This window comes from Oryx dammah, unplaced genomic scaffold (genome assembly GCF_014754425.2).
Source record: "Oryx dammah isolate SB20612 unplaced genomic scaffold, SCBI_Odam_1.1 HiC_scaffold_13, whole genome shotgun sequence".
NCBI lineage: Eukaryota > Metazoa > Chordata > Mammalia > Artiodactyla > Bovidae > Oryx > Oryx dammah.
Window position 1 is genome coordinate 51,417,726 of NW_024070197.1, and position 14,625 is coordinate 51,432,350.

General features: G+C 55.3%; 1 protein-coding gene across 1 annotated transcript in view; it reads right to left on the reverse strand.

Annotated features, from left to right (window-relative positions):
• Window positions 1–5,174: 5,174 nt before the first annotated feature.
• The window catches only part of LOC120872970 (junctophilin-3), a 31,183-nt gene continuing 21,732 nt past the window's right edge, over window positions 5,175–14,625 (reverse strand). Inside the window, exon 2 of the mRNA XM_040253728.1 lies at window positions 5,175–5,956. Within this exon, the coding sequence (XP_040109662.1) occupies window positions 5,175–5,956 (782 nt within the window). The remainder of the gene's footprint in view (window positions 5,957–14,625) is intronic.

Below are 14,625 nucleotides of genomic sequence, written 5' to 3' on the forward strand. Positions count from 1 at the left end.
CGTAACTGACAGGAGCAGAGAAGCCACAGCACGGCTTCCCTGGTGGCTCAGTGGTAAAGAATCCACCTGCGGAAGCAGGAGACATGGGTTCCTTCCCTGGTCCAGGAAGATCATGCATGTCGTGGAGCAACTAAGCCTGTGAGCCACAACTATTGAGCCTGCGATCTAGAGCCCGGGAGCCTCTACTGAAGCCCGTACGCCCTAGAACCTGTGCTCTGCAACAAGAGGAGCCACCACAATGAGAAGCCTGCACACTGCAGCTAGAGAGCAGCCCCTGCTTGCAGCAATTAGAGAGAAGCCCGCACAGCAATAAAAAAGGAGAGAGAAGCCACAGCAGAAAGCTTAAAGCAAACAGGTCTCCCCGAGGCCCAGACAGACGCCAGCCCAGGATCGACATAAAAAGGCGATTGGGGAGGTAGACGCCTGTCCCTGAGCAGACCTCACCGAGGTTTCATGCATGAAGCCCTCCTGTCCAGGGCCAGGGCTGGATTTCAAGAGCACTTCACGGAAGGCAGCCAGCACCCCTCTATTCACAGAGCCCCCAATCTGGGTCCAGGTCTGAAGGGGCTGAGAGCAGGCACAGGGCAGCAGGCAGCGCGGAGATGTGAGTTCTAGTCCTGCCTGGGCCACTGCCTGTCTCTGGGACTGGCTTCGCCCTGCCAGCACGGGGGCCTGACTCTCAGCCAGGCTGCCCTCGGAGCCCGCTTTCCCACCTCGCTGGCGGGGACCACTCCCGTCCTCCAGAAGGGCCGGCCGACCTGGCGCAAGGATGTAGTGATGTGGTGTGCAGCCCCCCATGGGTGCAGGAAGGAGGAATGGCTGCCCCCTGCCAGGAACTTGTCATCTTCCACCTAAACGTCAGGTCAAGGTCCCTCCTAGCTCCACCTGCCCACGACTCTGCTCACTCAGCAAAGCATCAGGAGACAGAGGTATCAGCTGATGGGCAGCACGCAGGCCTGTGGTCACAGCCCTGCCGACCACCACGGCCACTGGCAGCCTTGGTGCACCTCCTGCCCCCACAGCCCTGCCCCGCAGGGACCGCGAAGCCTGGAACCGTGAGGCCGCCCCGCCCACACCTCCTCCCCTCTCACCCCCGAGCGCAGCAGTCACTCCCAGGAAGCAGAGCTGGCTCCACGCTCCCGGCTGCGGGTTTAGCACCAGAGGGCAGCCTGGCCAAGAAGAGGCAGTGGGGACAGGAGCGACTGTTCCACACCCAGCCCCTCCCTCTCTGGTCCCCGCAGGGTCTCGGGGTGAGGACAGCGAGCTGTCACATTCACCAGACTCAGGCTCTGGTGTAACCCCTACCATCCAGGGCCTTGGGGGAAATTTACCTCTCCTCCCTCTGTGGAGCCAGCTGACCCACCAGGCCCCACAGTGCCCCTGGATCAGGACTGACCACGTCTACAGGAGGTCAGGCCAGAGACAGACCAAACCTGCGGGAACTTGCAGTTCTATCCTGTGGGCTTTGCCGAGGACGCTGCCCTGCTGGTTCGCGGTGGTCCGCCTCTCGCCCTGGAGAGTCTGCGGGCACCCAGGAGCAAGAAGGGACCCGTGATCCTCCCGGGATGAACGATGTGGCTGTGGCTCCTGGGGAACCTGGCCCAGCTCCATGGTGGCCACGGCCTTGCCTCCAGGTCTCAGAACCAATGGAGGCGGCCAGGCCCCTGATGATGAGAAGGGGCGGGGCTGAGCATCTTCATTCATTCATTCATTCAGAACTAGCTTCATTCATTCACTCCGAACCAGCTTCTGTGCAGACAAGACACTGTTGAGAAGTCCCCAGGGTAGGCCAGTGGGGCCTCTGAGCCCGCCTATCTCTGCAGACCGACCAGCCTGGCACACCTTTCCCTCAGCCCGGGCTCCACGTTACCTGATTGGGCAGGAAGCTCCTCTACCTCCCACCTCGGCCGCAGGCATATCTGCTCCCCGCCCTGGGGGCCCAGCCAGCACCAGCATCCCAGGGGCTCCCCAGGAATACAGGTTCTCAAGCCCCACCAGGATCTGCTGAGGCATCTGCATTTTACACATGTCCTGAGGGGGCTGGGGTAGGGCTCTAGAGCCCAGGTGGCACCCCTGTCGAGGAGCTTGGCATCTCTGGGCGGGCTGCCTGTGTAACCCTGGTGATGCCAGCCTGCACGACGGGCAGCGATGATGGGGACCAACCTGCAGACCTGGCACTCAGGAGGAACCCCAGCTTCCCATCTCAGCCATGTGGCCCGGCCCTGGCCCTAAAAGCCAGGGTGGGTGTAGTTCACCCTGAAACAGAGGGAACAAGACCCCGTCTGGGACCCCAAGCTCCGTGCCATCCCCCTTCCCAGGAAGGCCCGTGGTGTCCTCACGGCAGCCGCCCTCCAGGAGGTCCTCGCACGGGGAGAGAGAACACACACATACACAACCGTTTCTGGCTGGCTCGGCTCAGCGACTGCGCCCTCCTAGGCCCGAGGATGCGGCTCGCTGACGCCAGGCCGGCTCCTGGCTGTGACAGTGACTACAGCCCGCCCGGGGCCAGCCACTCCGCGGCTGCCGCGGCTGCTTTCACGCTCCAGTGGAGGGCGGGCCTCGGGGCTCCAGGGCGTCTACTGGCTTCGCTCTCCAGGACGGCAGCCTCTGGCTTCTCTCTTTTTTTAAAATCTAAGCCCATTGAGAAAACACAGGCAAGTGCAGCTCCTGCCGCAGCCTGGAATGGAGGCTCGTCCTCACTGTGTCTGGGGACCGAGGACACTGTCCCTCCCACCTCTGACGGTGGCCCAGGGCACTATGAGGCTGCCAGGCTGAGCCCACATCAGGGTGTGCATTCACACCCACCTCCCCGCAAGGCCGGGGTGCAAGGCGAGGGGCCAACCTGGTTCAGGGGTCACCTGGGAGGGTAGCCAGGTCCCACACTCGCTGAGGGCACTGCATGCTGCTCCATGCCATCTGTCCACAAGGACCTGGCCCAGAGAGGGTGAGTGCCCTCTCCAGGCTGCTCAGCAGTGGTGGGCCAGGCTGGACGTTCAGCAAGCCAGCACGCAATTCACGGAGCCACCCTCAGGCCTTTGCAGCAGGCAGGCAGCTGCATGGGGGCCCAGGTAGGGATCCTCAGGGAGCTGGCTCTGAGCTCCGCCCATATCACCACCTCCATGTACTCCTTCTTAGAGACCAGCACCCCCCAGGTTCTGGGAGTGTGTCAGAAAACTGCCCTGCATCCCATGTCCCCAGTACCAAGAGGTTCACCTGAGTGACAGACTTTCAAATAAAATCAGAACTTCCCTGGTGGTCTAGAGGCTAAGACGCCACACTTCCAATGCAGGGGGCCCGGGTTCAATCCCTGGTCAGGGAACTAGATCCCACACGCCACGACTAAGAGTTCGCACACCACAACTAAAGATCCTGCAGCCGCAACAAAGATTGAACATCCCGTTACTACAACCAAGACCCGGCGCAGCCAAATAAATAAATACTAGCAAAAATAAAATAGCCAATTCCGGGGCATACTGTCCATGAAATCTTTGTGCTTCTGCCTCACAAGCCTCTAAATTTCTGACGACACTGACTCCCTGCCCTGTAAAGTGCCTCGTATCCACTGAGGTCAACAAGACAAACAAACACAAATGGTAAAAAATAGATGAACTATTGGAAGGAAAGAAAAATGCCCAACACCAGCGGGGTCTCTGAGTGATGCATGAGACCCGCCCTTAGGCTGCTCCCTGCCTTTCATGTTCCATCATTCAGTTTTTCTATGTGGAGCAAGGGATATACATTCATAAAGGAAAAAATAACCAGGGAACCAAATTTGATTGTAAAATACCAGAGGAGCAGTGATAAACGCTGCTCCTATTTATCGTTGAACACTTCTGGGGGAACTGGCAGAGGTGAACAGAGCAGGGCTGGACCCCGACATTCAGGCAGTAATTCCTTTTTCCCCTTGGCTTCTTGGAATGGGTTTCGTTCCCCTCTAAGACCTTGGATGTGAGCGGCAGATATCCTGCCAACAAACCACAGCCACCTTTTTTTGTTCTTCCAGTATGGGTGGAAGGTCGCTGAAAATCAGAACCAAATAGGCTAAAATAAAGTTTTATTAGTGATGAGGTTGGGAAGGCCTGAGCCGTAACTGAGCTGGGTGTCTCCCTGGAATAACCCCAGGCCTGCCCTGGCCGGGAATTCAGAATCATCCAGAAAGACTCAGTGTCTGTCCTCCTGGACACCTCCTGTCTGGGCAGCCTGAGGCATCTAAAGTGCTCCAGACTCCTGTCCTAGGCCCCATGACCTTCGGGGCTGACCCCAGGGCCCTACCCTGACCCGGAAAAGTACACAGATGGCCAGAAGCTCTGGACACACTCAAGTCAGGAATGGTACCCTGAGAACCCAGGAGCGTGGCCACCCGGGGGCCCTGGTTTTCAACTGGGTGGCTTCCTTCAACCTGGGGCTGGCAGTTCCTGCTGTCCATGGCCTCCCGCAGCAGCAGCGCGGGGCAGACCCAGGCTCACACACTTTCATCTGTGCTTCCTGGGGGGATCCAGGGACCCCTTCTACCAGTTCTGAAGTTCCCACCCCTGCACCAATACAAAGCCACCTCAATAGCCAACACAGCGCCCGCCTACAGTCAACTCTGGACCCTGCTTAGGGTCTGGAGGCTGCTGAACCCACACAGTGAGCCTCGTGTGCCACTGAGAACAACTGATGGCCGACAGCACCAAGTTGCAAGTGACTCCTGGGCCAGCGCCCACAGCCCAGCCCTGTTCACTTGGTGCCATCTCCAGGGCCTGTGGAGAATCTGCTTCAGGCTGGGGTGGCCGGGACAGCTACCCACTGCCTCCCACATCCCTGCAGCACCGGGGACTCCATGCCCGCCTGGGAATGCAGCCGTGGGGGCACACACCTTCCTCTCAGCCAACAGCTGTGCTATGCATCCTACTAAGAGAATGGCCAACATCGTTCTCCATCAAACACCAGCATATAAAACAAAGAAGAGAGGGGAAGGGAGGTTTGCTCCATTTGAGGGGAGCTTGTAAGACCCAGAGCCTCCTCAGACCAACCATCTCCTTGCACCACCTCTGAGGAACGCCAGGGTTCCACGGGGCATAGTTTGAGAAACACACTTAGGCATCGAACCAGGCAGCCCAACCAACCAGACCAGGTCCGGGGACCCAGAACCGCCCCGCGCCCCACCCCCTATCACGACGCCCCTCATCCTCCTACCTGGAGGCCGCGATCTCCGCCTTCTGCTTGGCGATGGTGGCCGCCCGCTCGGCCGCCTCCACGGCCCGGTCCACCTTCTCGCGGATCTTGCTGGCGCGCAGCGGGATGAGGTTCTTGCGCTTGCCGCTCACGAGGATGTTCTGCTTGTACTTGCCCTCCTCCTTGGTGCCGTCGGGGAAGGTCATGCAGCCGTAGCCATGCCGCCGGTTGCCCGCCCACTCGCCCTCGTACTTGAGCCCGTCCGAGCGCTGGCTCACGCCGAAGCCCGAGCGCTTGTCGCTCTTCCACTCGCCCACGTAGGTCTCGGTGGTGGTGGCGTCGATGTCGTCCTCGATGGCCGACAGCTCGGCCTCACCCTCGCCCAGGCTGATGGTGGAGTGGATGTCGCTGGCCGTGGAGCTGACCGAGCTCATGCCGGCCTCGCTGCGGAAGGAGCTCTGCTTGCTGCGCTGGCTGGCCAGGCTGCTCTTGGACTCCGACTTGCGCAGCTTCAGCCCGCTCAGCAGAGAGCGCCGGAACAGCCCCTTCTTCTTGCTCTTGAGGATCTCGGAGTCGCTGTGCGCCACCAGCACGAAGCCCCCGCGGGACACGGCGGGGCTGCCGGCCACGGCGGGGGAGGCGTCGGGGTGAAGCGCCGCGCCATTGGTGTGCTCGCTGCGCAGGGAGTTGATGGAGGTCCTCAGGGGCGAGCGGATGACCGCCGCCATGCCGTAGGGGACACTCTGCCGCACGCCGTAGCCCTGGCGCATGCCGCCGACCCACTGGCCCTGGTAGGTCCCTGCGGAGACAAAGGAGAGGGTGAGGCTCGCGGGCGGGAGGGGTGATGCGGCCTCCACGGTCGCCCCGTCCTGGGGCAACTCGGCCAGGTTTACAGCGAGGCAGTCAGCCCCCAGGTGGTTTGACGATTTCTATCACGGGTGGTCATTTTTTTGTGTCTTGTCTAAAGTATACCATTCTTTTTTTAAATTTATTTTTTATTAAAGGATAATAGCTTTACAGAATTTTGCTGTTTTCTGTCAAAACGCAACATGAATCACCCATAGGTATACATATATCCCCTCTCTTTTGAAACTCCCTCTCATCTCCCTCCCCAGCCTACCCCTCTAGGTTGATACAGAGCCCCGTTTGAATTTCCTGAGCCTTACAGCAATTTGCCCCTTGGCTATCTATTTTACATATGGTAGTATAAGTTTCCTTGTTACTCCCCTCCGTGGTCATTTTTAAAGACCCTTCCCTCCCGTTTCTTGAAGCTGAATTCTGCTCCCTTAGGGCTCCGGGAGGGGGAGAGAGGAGTAAGAGTCGGATGCAGTCAGGAGTGAACAGCAGAGCTCCTCAGGCACATGGGCACAAGGAGAGACGAAGAAGCACAGCCCAGGTGAGCGGCTCCACACTGGCCTCGTGGGGCCCATGAGTGACAGATCTAAGCACACAGAGCCAGGCTACAGACTGGGTACTGATGAGACTGGTAGGTAGTGAGTTCTCCATTGCTGGAGGCATCCAAGAAGAGTTGGGAAGACCACCACAGCTGAAGGCATGAGAACTGGCAGACCTGATGTCTCCAAAAGAATCCAAAGTGGAGACGTAGACACTCGTACCTGCATGAGCCCAGCAGCATTACTCAACAAAAGCCAGAGAAAATGTGGTCCATCCAACAATGAAACACTGTTCATGCAGCCTCAAGAGGAAGGCCATCCTGCCATCTGCCACAACATGGATGAACCCTGAGGACACCATGTTCGGTGAAATAAACATGTCACAAGGGACACTCGCTATTTGATTCCTCTCACAGGAGATATCCAGGAGTCAAACCAGACAGCCTGAAAGTAGATGGTGGGGCCGGGGCTGGGGCAGGGAACGGGCAAGTATTGCTTATTGGGTACAGAGTTACTGTTTGGGGGGACGGTAGTCCTCAAAGCAGACAGAGGTGATGGCTGTGTGACACTGTGAGAGTGACTGACGCCAGTGAACTGTGCACTTAGAAATGGTTCAAGTGGCGAGTTTTATGTTATCTGTCTATCTTACCACACTCAAGCTAAAACATCACAGCACTGGGCTCATATTCTTGCTCTGCTTATTGGCTGTGTGACTCTTTAACAGGCCGCGTCTCCATTTCTCCTGCATTAGGTAGTTATGCAAATTAAATGACATTCCTCACACAGCAGGGCGGGGCGCTCCACCTTCTTCCGTCCTCCCACCCCCCCAATACCAACAGCTTTTCCTCCCTCGGGCCACAGCTGCCCTTGCTGGGGCAGAGAGCCAGGACTTGCACCCTGGGTTGTGAGAGGGACGCTGGACTAGCCTTTCGGTCCTGGATGGCTCCTCCCCTCCTGGGTGGGTGCCTGTGGGAAGCTGGCCCTTTAAGGCCAGACCCTTCCGCCACACAGCGGCCTTCCTGTGGCCAGTTCAAGCTGGGAGCCAGCAGCTGTTGCAGGGATCTCTGGCTCCCAGCTTCCTGCCACTTCCACTTGTGGGTTGAGGACAGATAAAACACAGGACCCCAAGTTAAATCTGAATTCCACATGGACAAGTAATTTTTAGAGAGTGTTACATGGGACATAGGCTAGAAACGATCAGACTGATGATCTGAAATTCAGGGTTAACTAAATGTCCCATGTGTTTATTTGCTGAATCCAGCCGCCCCGGCTGGGGTCTCCCAAGATGTCACCCCAGGTTTCTCTGGCAGGCCCCCACAAAGCTGAGGATGCCCTTGCATGAAGAGACTCAGCCCACCTCCCCACCAACACCCCTGCACCCCCTCAAGACAGGCTGAGCATATAGCTGAGGACACAAGGGGGCTCCACACCCAGCCTCGTGGAGGTCGTGGGTATGGGGGTAGAGGGAGGAGTTACAGGGGGGCAGACACGGAATCGAGTTCCCAGCTCCACTCTCTCCGCATCTGTGACCTTGGGAATGTCTGCTTTAAGTTCCCATGCCTCAGTTTCCTCACCTGTAAAACAGGGAAGGTGGCTGTGTGGATTAAATGCGGTAATCCACGTAAAGTGCGGAAAGGTTGTTAATGCTCAGTAATCAGCAACTATTGTCCATCACCGTCATTAAAACCTTAGGGATATGCAAAACTGAATCCCTTAGCTGTACACTTGAAACTGTCACAACACTGTAAATCAACTATACTCCAATATAAAACAGAAAGTTTACAAAATGAAAGAAAATTTGGTTAAGGAAGAAAACCTTAGGGATAAACAGCACTTTACCTGGCAGGTGAGGAAACTGAGGCTCAAAGAGCGACAGGATTCAACCCCAGGGTTCGTGTCCTCCCCCTGCAAGGGCTCTGCACGCAGTGAGGTCCTGCCTACTCTCGTCCAGAGGGCACTAGGCTGGAAGCCACACCTGGCATCCTGTGAGGTGTGGGCCACTTCCATCCCTGAGAAAATGATTGCCCACACCCCCTCCCTCAGATAAAAGGGTAATAACAGGGAGGCCTCAGGAAGTGGGCCTCCCTGTGCCGATCTTGGAGTCTGAACGATGTCCCCACAGGCTGGAGGGCATCGTTCCACCTTCCAGACGTGGACACGGAGTCCATCGCATACACGGAGGCAAAGGCAAGCCGCAGCTTGCTCTGAGCATCGGCGCAGGCAGAGCAAGGGTCCCAGGTGGGGATTCGAGCCTCCTTCCCACTCTGAGCTCCCGGGTCCTGCTGCCCTGGCCTTCCGCAAGCCACGCAGCCCTGCAGAGGTAAGTCTGTTTTCACATCAGCGAAAAAGCTGCTCGGCATACTATGCCTGAATTCCATGATTCCAGAGGTCCCTGGATAGGTGAGCTGAGGCTGGAGAGGGTCAGAGATGTGTGCAGAAGGTGTGCCCAGACAGGAGCGAATGCTGAAGAGAAGGCTCCGCACAGCCAGCCTCCGCTTTAAAATACACAGCCTCAACAGACAGTCCAGGGAGATAGCAGGTTGGTGGTCGCCAGGGGCTGGGGGAGGGAGGACGAGAGTGATGGCTATCGGGGTCAGGGTTTCCTTTTGGGGTGATCAAGACGGTCTGGAATTAGATGGTAATAACTGGTAGCAGAAAAATGAACAGAAGCAGTGAGAAATGGGCTTCCCAGGTTGTGCTAGGGGTAAAAAATCCTCCTGCCAACGCAGGAGACGTAAGAGACGTTGGTTCGATCCTTGGGTTGGGAAGATCCCCTGGAGGAGGACACGGCAACTCACTCCAGTATTCTGGCCTAGAGAATCCCGTGGACAGAGGAGGCTGGCAGGCTACCGTCCACGGGGTCGCAGAGTTAGACACGACCGAGGCAACTTTGCATGCACAGTGAAAAACATGTCAAGACAGAAGATGAACTGGTCATATTCTAGGTAATTTAAGCAGAATGAGGGTGTCGGGGCTTTGAAACAAATGCCTGTGGTTGCTGGGGCCCTGCTGGGCCAGCCTGCCCAGTGGTGCTGGAGCCTGGGGCTTGGGCACCAGGACTCAGGAGCCCCGAGTTCAGAGATGGGGCTTTCTAATTAGCCCAGACCTGGGGCCCTCACTCCACCTCTCAGATCTCCCAATTCATCTGTGACATGGGGGTGACGACCATAACCATCCTCTAGACACATGGAGCTGTGGGTGTGGCCTCCTGCACACGGTGTGACGCGGGCAGTTGAGCCTTCCTTGCTCAGGGCGTGCAGTTTTATTGTATTTGCACTTTTGTTCCCAGTCGGAACACATTTCTGAATTTACAGCTGATGTCAGTAAGAAAAATGAATTTTGATATTACAGAAATACACTCCTGATCAGCTCTGCTGTGACCTGCTGGGATAGCTGGGCCCAGCTTCAGGGCTGGTCCAGATCAGGAGAAAGAAGACAGGCCTTCAGCCAGGAGCCAGCTTCTCCCAAAGAGGGGGCTCTGGGCTGGCCCCCGCTGGGCCAGGTCCTTTCTTCTCCTCCCATCTCCCTTTCTTGTTTGGGACCAGTAGAGGACAGTTGAAATCAACCCCCTGGTTCCCCATGGCTGTTTCATTGAATCTGGTTGGTTCTTGAAAAAGACCAAGTCCACCGTTTTGTTTTATATGCCAAGCAGCTTGCATGTGGAGAGACAGAAGCCAGCCCAGTGCAGAGAGAAGACTGCATGTGGCCCCGCAGGGGCACTCTTGCGATGCTGCAGGGTCAGTCTGGGTGGCGCAGACCCCAGGGCAGGGGCAACTTCCTGTCTGCACTCTGTACCCTGACCCGGGGCCCTGCAAGCCCTGTGTCTGCCCCTCACAGGGAGACACCCAAATGAAGATGAATCATCCAGGGGGCACCTGGGGGTGGGGGGGCAGGTAACCTCAAGGGGGGTAGGGTGGCACACAAGTGACCCACTCAGGGACTCTGCACATTGCAATGAAGATGAGGGATGACCCCCGTCACCCAGAACTCAGAACTAGATCTCAGTGGACCTCAGGTAAGGAAACAAACCTCCCAAACGCGGCCTGTGAGATGCCAACGGGAGCGACCCAGGCCTGCAGAGAAGAGCCAATGAGGTATGAACACCAGCAGGTCTCAGGCTTGCGGGGCTGTCCAACATCCCCTGAGCTCCTGGCCACAGCCCCTGCATTCCTGACGAGCCTTCCGGGAAGGCCCACACTGTGCTCAGGGACCCACTTGAGGGCCACTGTGACCGTCACTCTGGGCACACTGTGGACACTGGCGCCGTCTGGTTCTGGACACCACTGGGTCCAAATTAAAAAGCTGGCTCTGCTCCACGGCGCTCAGCCAGCAGAGATCCAGGCCTCACCCCCGCCGCCAGCCTCTTGGGTGCTGTGCACAGTTTGCTCTTGCTGACTTATTCAGGTCTCCCCAGAGCCCTAGCGTCTCTAACACGCTTTTATTTTCTTACTCTGGAAACCCCTCCCCAGCCTCATCCACTGAAGTCCTTCCAACGTGTTCATCACAGACACAACGTGTTCAACTGCCAGTGTTGTGTTAGTTTCAAGGACCAGTCTGGGGACAAGACAGGTCAGTCCAGCCAGATGCTGTGTCCTCCAAGAGCAAGCCCTGGGCGGGACAGGGACTGTTCTTCCTGGGAAGGGCATGGAGCCCACAGCAGACAGGGTGGGGGTGGTGGGGGTGCTCAGGCCAGGGCCCCACCCTGGAAGGATGCTCAACCATGGCACCTGACGGTGAGGGGGCAGGAAAGAGCCTCACCTAGGATAAAACTGGAGAGAATCATGGGAAATGCAGGGTGTGGACACCAAATAGTAAATCCTCACAGAGATGAGATGCTGCACCTTCAAAATGAGAATCAAATGCAATTTTCAAAAAAAGGAAAAGAAAATCAGAGAAAAAGAGTTCCTGGAAATTAAAAGTGTAATGGCCAAAATAAAAATTTTGATGTGAGTTGGATGATAAAGTCAAGAAAATCTTTCAGAAACTAGAACAAAAAGAGGTAGGCAAAGTAGTGAGAGATAGAAGAAATTTAGAGCCATCCATGAGTCATGTAGAAGGCTTCAAATCTATATACTAGGAGTTCCAGAAAGCAAGGAAGGAAAATTACCAAAGATGTAAAATGGGAAAGTGTCCCAGAATTGAAGGATATGAGCGTCCAGGCTGAAAGGGCTCAAGACACCCTGCACGACCAAGGAGAGAGACACAGCCCAAGCCCAGTGAAACGTCAGAACCTCGGTGAGCAAAGGAACACCCCAAGCGCTTCCAGAGAAGAAAAAGAGACTTCATATGAAGGGCTGAGAGCACAGCATGAGACCCTTCTGCAGCAACACCGAGACCGAGACTGCAGCGGGGAATTCCTCCCACTCAAATTAGGATCAAAAATGATTTTCAATCTAAAACTACATATACAACCAATTGACCAAGTAATTAAGCCACAACAACTATCTTCCATGCATCCTTTCTCAGGAAGCTACTGCAGGCTGTGCTCCACCAAGACGAGGAAGCAAACCACAGAAGAGGGAGTCGGACACGGGGGAGCCAACAAACATGAGGGAAACGACTTTTATATGCGCACAAAAATGCCACGGGTTTGAGGGTCCAATTATGTTGATTTTTTCCCAACGGTAAAAGCTACAGTGGTTGAATCCCCAGATGCAGAACTGCAGATACTGTGGAACTGCATACACTGAGGTTGACTATCAATTATACATAGATTTTCAAATTTGTGGAGGGTCGGAGCCCCTCATCCTGACACTGTCCAAGGGTCAATTGTACATAACTTAGAGCAAGCAATGAGAGAAAATATACAAATGTGAAATGTGTGTATACTGTATATATGTAGAGAATTTGGTGTATTTGTTCAGGCAAAAAGCTGTATGCAGTAGCATTTTACTGAGCATTTGGAAGGTGGGGAAAGAAATGACCAGCATAGTGGTGAGTATTCCCGCCTGTCATGCGGGAGACAGGGGTTCAGTTCCCTGATGGGGGAACCAGGGCTTCCCTGGTAGCTCAGCTACGGTAAAGAATCCGTCTGTAACGCAGCAGACCCTGGTTCGATTCCTGGGTGTCAGGAAGATCCCTTGGAAAAGAGATAGGCTACCCATTCCAGTATTCTTGAGTTTCCCTGGTGGCTTAGGTGGTAAAGAATCTACCTGCAGTGTGGGAGACCTGGGGTCAATCCCTCGGTTGGGAAGATCTGCTGGAGGAGGGAATGGCTACCCACTCCAATAATCTTGTCTGGAGAATTCCAAGGACAGAGGAGCCTGGCGGGCTACAGTCGATGGGGTCTCAAAGAATTGGACACAACTGAGCGACTTTCACTTCATACATTTGAAAAATGAGGCAGTTACTAACTTATGCTGCACAGGAGAAGTACTTGAGTGTACACAGAATCAGTGCATTGCTGGCCCCAGTAATAAGTGATGCTTAATAGTCTCGTAATAACGACAACTCACAACGAATTTAACAGAAGAATTGTAACCATGCTGAAACAGTTAAAGAAGGGAAGAGTTAAAGGTGGTTCTAGAAGACTGAGAACCTTTTATTTAAGTCTGTCTCAACTATACGCATAAATATACCCAGGCTATGCTGGTTCTCTGTTGCTGCACGCAGACCTTCTCTAGTTGTGTGTGGCTTCTCTTGGTGCAGAGCATGGGCTCTAGGGCAAGCAGGCTTCAGCAGTTGCAGCGCACAGGCTCAGCAGTTGTGGCTCGTGGACCTCGCTGCCCCTAGGCACGTGGAATCTTAGTTCCTGGATCAGGGACAGAACCTATGTCCCCGGCATTGGCAGGTGGATTCTTAACCACTGGACCACCAGGCAAGTCCCAAGACTAAGAATCTTCACCTAAGAGTCCCATGCTGAGTCTGAGGAAGTCAGTGCGTGCGTGTTCAGTCGCTCAGTTGTGTCTGATTTCTTTGCGACCTAATGGACTGTAGCCCTTAGGAAGTCAGAACCTAACAGCTAAAAGAGACGATGAGCCAAGGAAGCAGTCAGCACACAGATGTAGAAACTCGGAGGTGGGTCTCTGAAGACTCGGCTGCAGGAGTTTAAAGCCGTAGTTCTGGGGAGCGGTAGGGGTTGGGATCCTGCTGATTTTGTTCTAAGCGCTATTCTTTGTAGCACCCACTGACATCTTAAACTATGGGCACATCAGCGTGACAAAGATTAAATTTGTCAAGGGGGATGAGACTTTCATGAGAAAATTCTCACAATAGTGGTCTTATGCCTGTTTCCCCAGCTGTAGAAACTAAGCCTCGGGATTTGTGTCTCGTGGGGGCCCAAAGGTGAACCTGGATGTCGAGCTAAAGCCCTGCTCCTCACAGAGGATGCTGACCTGGAGGATGCCCAGCCCTGGTATTTAGCAGGTGGGTAGAGGAAGTCAAAGAGGAAGCCCAGGTGACAGGTCGGTCAAGGTCTTGGAGGGATGGAGGGGACAAAACTCCCTGAGAAGGCATCAGATATGTCAGATGAGAGGCAGGAAAGGTCAGTGACCTCAGAGGCCATGAGCATCGGGTGCAGGTGACAGCCATTCCCACGCTGAGAACAGGACACCAGCCAGGAAGCCACCCCAAGGCTGGGAGGGGCTGAGAGCAAAAGCAGAGCCCATGGAGACCAGCAATTATGGGCCCTCATGCTGCCCAGAGGGGAGGTGATTCAGGCGCGGCTGACCTTGGACCAGGGAGCCACCCAGGTAGGCCCACCTCCACGGTGGGGGGCAGGGTCCCCAAAGGCTTGGGGAGGACCAGGCTCAGAGCCAGCCTCAGCCAGCATTCTAGGTCGTGCCCACCCGACCGACTTCACACACCAGCATTGCTCCTTCAGCACCACTCACCTTTTACTGTCTCCTTATCCACTCATCCTGGGAAGGTTTAGTTTAGTTTAGTTTTTTTTTTTTTTTTAAGATGAGTAAATGCTCTATTTATCTGATACCAGATATTTCTTATGGATTAAAATAGAAAAAGCTTAAAAAAAGATTAAAACGTCAAGAGGGGATGACAGAGGATGGATGGCATCACCGACTTGATGGACATGAGTTTGAGCAAGCTCTGGGGGTTGGTGATGGACAGGGAGGCC